This window comes from Camellia sinensis, chromosome 1 (genome assembly GCF_055761805.1).
Source record: "Camellia sinensis isolate YWXY chromosome 1, ASM5576180v1, whole genome shotgun sequence".
Classification (NCBI taxonomy): Eukaryota; Viridiplantae; Streptophyta; class Magnoliopsida; order Ericales; family Theaceae; genus Camellia; species Camellia sinensis.
In genome coordinates this window covers 198,446,738-198,452,026 of record NC_138961.1, presented here as the reverse complement: position 1 = coordinate 198,452,026, position 5,289 = coordinate 198,446,738, and the positions used below count along the sequence as shown (strand labels likewise).

Here is a 5,289-nt window from a genome sequence, read left to right as displayed (position 1 = left end):
AAATCTGATTCAGAATGATAAATTTAAATATAATTATTAGGCCTTAATGAAAGTTAAATTAGCCTTATTAAATTATGTGGGATTTGTGATTAATTATGTATTAATCAAGATTTATTAAGATTAAATGTTGCTTAATTAAATTAATCTTAAGCATAAATTGCATTATAGAGGAATCTAGAATTGTGGGTGTGGGTGAGCTGAGAAATGTAGGTGGGTTTGTGCTGGAATATTTTGTATGTGTGCACGTGTAAGGTGAAGGCAACAAATGATATATATAAATATATTAATATGTGAGTTCATGTGCTGGAATTTGGAAACAAAGAGTTAGAGAAAGGAAGAGAAAGCATTGTAGAGAGAGAGAGAGAGAGAGAGAGAGAGAGAGAGAGAGAGAGAGAGAGAGAGAGAGAGAGAGAGAGAGAGAGAGAGAGAGAGAGAGAGAGAGAGAGAGAGAGAGAGAGAGAGAGAGAGTTCAAATCTTAGAACTCATGTGCTGGAAATGGTGAAGAAAGGATAAGGAAAAGCTTGGAAAAAATGAAGAATTGAAGAGAGACTCAAGAAATTGTGTAGAAACTCATCAAATTAAAAGTTTTGGGTAAGAAATTAAAGCTCAATCTTGTGGATAAATCATCTAGAAGCTGAAATTAAGAGGTAATTAGATTCAATTGCATGCAATGAAAAATAAATTAGCAAGAAAATGAGTTAGGTTCATGATTATGGGAATTAACTTAGAAATTAATTATTTTGGGTTTGATTTTGCATATCTTATATGAATTTGAGTCTTATTTTTGCATGCATGCAATTTGGAGAAATTAAAGAATTAATCCATGAACATGGTTAAGGTTAATCAATATGGAAATAATTGTAATTCTTCAATTGAGCTTGGGTTTGGAAACTTTGATATATATGAGATGTAAATTTACATGCATCATAGATTTCTTAGAATTGATTTCATATTTTGATAAAGTAAGAACTAAGCTTTAGAAAATTATGAGTGTATGAACAAATGAGTTCAATTTTTAAATTAAAGGAGTTTTGATGTAAATGATTTAAAATTGATCATATTTTCTTGACTAATTAAGAGTTTGTGTGTTTTTAGACAAGTCATGTATGAACCCAAGTTTTGAGATTATTTTTGAAAGTTTAATTAATGTTTTAGAATTTGTGAGTTTGGAATTGGGCTTGATATGAAGAACATAAATTAAATTTAAATTTGGACAAATATGGAAATAAATAATAATTTATATTTGAGAATAAAAAATTAGTTTGATTTTGAATTAAATTTCATACAAGTAAATATTTTTGGAAGGGGCTTTATAGCTTCAAGTTATGTTTAATAAAACAAAGAAAGATGATTTTTTGAAACATGGAGAATTTGGCATCAAATCACACATGTGTACATAATTTTGTTGAATCTCATGAATTTGAGTGTCATTTCTATCATTTGAGATGAAATTAGAGTCTACATTTCACATGCATGCACAATCCATGAAATGTAGAATTTATGTGCATGAGTTATGAAGTCATGGAAATGAATTTGAAATAATTTGGGCTTGTATGATGAATCCTTGGAGATTTGAGCTTCAAATCTTGTAGAACTGGCATTAAACCATATTAGAAGTTGTATGGTTGATATATAGGACAAAACATGCAAGTTGTGTCATTTAAAGTTATGTTTTGAAGCACAAACAACATTTTAGAAAGCCCATAAATTGACTTCGTTGCTCGAGCAGAGAAGTTGCCGCTCGAGCGTAAAATGCAAGCAACCAGTATTTTTGCAGACCAAGGGGTCTGCTCGAGCAACCAATGTTACGCTCGAGCGAGGAACCCTGTTTCAGAAAAGTCTAAAAGCCATTTCATGTCCCGATTTCCGTTCTTTTTTATTCCTAAGCACTCTTAGGCATATATTGAACATTATAAATAAATTAAAAGAGTAGAAAAGAAGCCTAAGAGGATTAAACAAGTTAAGAACGAAATAAATTGTATTGTGACCAAATTTCTATGTGTATTATGAATTGTGTAGGGTTAACTACAAGGGCAAACCAGGCATCTGAACACTCTGAGTAATACTTTAGTAAAGATATGTTCATATATGCTATTTTTAAATACTACTCGTGTGTAAGTTTTCTGGATTTGTAAATTCGAATTATAATTGAGCATTCTATTCGTCTGATTGTGCTAGACTCTGTAATGAAATTAAATAGTACGAAATCATTTGATTACATAGACCAAAGGTCATTCTGAAAGAATATGACATGGACCTAAAGGCCGTTTTGTATATTTGATTACATGGACCAAAGGTCATTCTGAATGAATATGAAATGGGCCTAAAGGTCGTTCTGTATATTTGGCAAAGAATATGTTTGATAAGAAATGGGCCCAAGGTTGTCTAATATGTGTGTCAAGGACACCAAATGGGCCTAAGGCTGTCTTAATACGAATACGGTCATGATCATGAGTATAAATATGCACATAGATATGAATATGGAAATGATGGACCTGAGGTCATTCAATATAAATATGCGCATAGATATTAATATGGAAATGATAGGCTTGAGGTCGTTTAGTATAAATATGTGCATAGATATGAATATGGAAATGATGGACCTGAGGTCATTCAGTATTATGATTGGGCTCGAGGCCGTTTTGTAATATTATTGGACAAGTATTTTGGACCCGAGGTCGTTATGTACGAATGAGTATTTTGGACCCCGAGGTTGTTTTGTACGAATGAGAACTTGGACCTGAGGTCGTTTTGCCCCTCTGGTACACCTTGAACATGATGGATTGAACTTGAAGTCGTTTTGACTTGGATTCACATGTATTATGCATAAATATGAATTACTTAATTAAAAATCTCATTCATATAACCTCTTTACTTTGGTATTATTCATTGGGCGTTAGCTCACTCTTTATTTATATATATGTAGGTGTAGGTGAGCAGTTGAAGGATCAACATTAGAGTTTGCCCAAGAGTCCGCCTCTTTGTCAAGCCACCCAAGAGTGCCTCTATGTAGAGGCTTTGTTCCATTTTGTTTTGTCAAGCTTGGGATAATCTTTGTACTTGGTTAGAAGTCCTTCACGTAGTGTGTGAGATATGATATAAAATATGTCTTCGTACATGTATATATAAAAGTGTGTTAAGAATGTTTTAATTATTGCAGTTGATCATGTATGCATAGCTCAATGGACATCATCATTTTTGTTTTGCTTCCACTTCAGGCCCTTATAAAATTAAATATTTTGAAATTTTGTTTTTGAGGCCGTAGGTAATCTACGGATTACTAGCCGGTTACGACGCTAAACCTATAGGGGCGGGTTTGGGTCGTAACAATTTTGCATACAACTTTTTTTCTCTCAACATCTATAAAGCAGTTCTCAAGTGACGTTCATTTTCTTCCCTGCTTTTGGAGTAGATCAAGATATCATCAATGAACACAATGATAAATTCATCATGAAATTGTTTAAACACTTTGTTCATTAGGTCCATAAAAGCTGCAGGTGCATTAGTTACCCCAAACAACATTACCAAAAACTCATAATGTCCATATCTGGTTCGAAAGGCAGTTTTCTCTATGTCTTCAGCTTTAACTTTCAATTGGTGATATCTGGTTCTAAGGTCAATCTTTGAAAAGACTTGGGCTCCTTGAAGTTGGTCAAATAAATCATCTATCCGGGGTAGATAGTATTTGTTCTTGACAGTTACCTTGTTCAATTCTCGATAGTCTATACATAACCTTAAAGACCCATCTTTCTTTTTAACAAACAAAATTAGAGACCCCAAGGTGAAGTGCTTGGTCAGATAAATTTCTTGTCTAACAATTCTTGGAGTTGGACTTTTAATTCTTTCAGTTCTGAGATTAACATTTAATAAGGAGTCTTAGAAGTTGGTTATGTTCTAGGTACTATGTCAATAGTAAACTCGATTTCCCTATCAATTAAGTCCCCGGGTAGGTCATTATGAAACACATTAGGAAATTCACAAACCACAGGAATAGTTTCCACACTAGCACTATTTGAAGACTCAGTCAATACGCAACACAAATAACCCTGACAACCTTTTCTCAACAACTTCCTAGCTTTCATAAACGAAATCAAATACCGTGGAGGAACTACCTTATTTCCAGTAAAGATAAACTCAGGCACACCAGGTGGTCGAGACACAACAGATTTACTCACACAGCCAATGGTGGCATAGTATTTAGCCAACCAATCCACACCCAGAATACAATCAAAATGATCAATGCGCAGAAATAACAAATCAACATACAATATCATATTACCACACATAACATCACATGCCGGATAAACATAAGCACATATCATAGAACCTCCAGATGGTGTAGACACAGATAGTAAACAGTTCATAGGTTCTAATGGTCTAGTTAATTTCTGCGAAAAAGCATGCGATACTAATGAATGCTTGGAACCAGAATCGATCAGTACATAGGCATCATGAGCACAGATAAAGATTATATCTGACACCACTGATTTAGTATTCTGTATATCCCCAGGCACTAGTGCGAACACTCTCCCTTGTCTTAGCATTTCATTCCCAATATTACTTCTGGCATTAGTTCTTGTATTTGTCCTCATTACAGGGGTAGATCCGGTTAAGCTTGCTACAGGATGGTTACCACTATCGAATCTTAACGGGCAATCTCTAATCATGTGGCCAGTCTTGCTACACCAAAAACAAGCGCCAAATGCACGGTCACATGTGTCTTTATGCTTCTTTCCACATTCTGAACAGACTGGCATAGACCCACTATTGTGGCTTGAACTGCTTGACGATCCGATATTTTGCTTTTTATTTGTAAAGGATAAACGACCCTTCCGAAAATTGGAGCCAGTTCTTTTGCTTCTCCATTCTATTGTTGGTGCCTTAGCTTGTTTCATGGCTACTAGGGTGGCTTCTGCAATTAGTGCTCTATCTTAGACTTCCACATAGGTAGGCAATTTCAAGACGCCTACTTGGTCAAAGACTTGCAGATCCATCCCACCTTCGAATTTTCGCGCCTTTTTATAATCAATATCCACCATGTGAGGCTACGGACATCCTGCCTTGCTTTAGTTTTTGAAATTCTGACACTTTCCAATCTTTGAAGCATTGGGAAAAGTACTAGTTGCAGAAGATTTCATTGAATTGAGCCCATGTCATGTTCCCATTGCTATCGCAGATTAACAACCACCATCTTCGAGCTTCATCTTTTAAAGTGTAAGTGGCCAAAAGGACATTTTGTGTCTTGGAGCACGGGAATACTTCAAATAGTTTCTCTATTTTCAATAGCC

General features: G+C 34.8%; 1 protein-coding gene and 1 long non-coding RNA gene across 3 annotated transcripts; one reads left to right on the top strand and one right to left on the bottom strand.

The window, feature by feature from the left end:
- The first annotated feature begins 351 nt into the window (after positions 1-351).
- Positions 352-3,211, top strand: LOC145790495 (uncharacterized). Of its 2 annotated transcripts, none has more exons than XR_014329244.1 (2): positions 352-592; positions 2,928-3,211. It is a non-coding gene; the product is annotated as an uncharacterized LOC145790495 (long non-coding RNA). The 2 variants fall into 2 exon arrangements; XR_014329245.1 differs by having other exon boundaries at positions 352-648.
- Positions 3,212-3,888: 677 nt separating this feature from the next.
- Positions 3,889-4,896, bottom strand: LOC145822149 (uncharacterized). Its single transcript, XM_082918752.1, has 2 exons — positions 4,428-4,896; positions 3,889-4,328 (listed from the first exon to the last, which is right to left on the bottom strand). The coding sequence occupies exons 1-2, from the start codon at positions 4,894-4,896 to the stop codon at positions 3,889-3,891; spliced, it is 909 nt and encodes a 302-aa protein (XP_082774878.1).
- Positions 4,897-5,289: the final 393 nt, after the last annotated feature.

What these genes read in the sequence shown, in the direction of transcription:
- LOC145822149 (XM_082918752.1), bottom strand. Translation starts at nt 4,896, where the DNA reads ATGAAACAAGCTAAGGCACCAACAATAGAATGGAGAAGCAAAAGAACT. An exon ending in CTATGTACTGATCGATTCTG is followed by an intron (nt 4,329 to 4,427) that starts GTTCCAAGCATT and finishes CACCATCTGGAG; the next exon opens with GTTCTATGATATGTGCTTAT.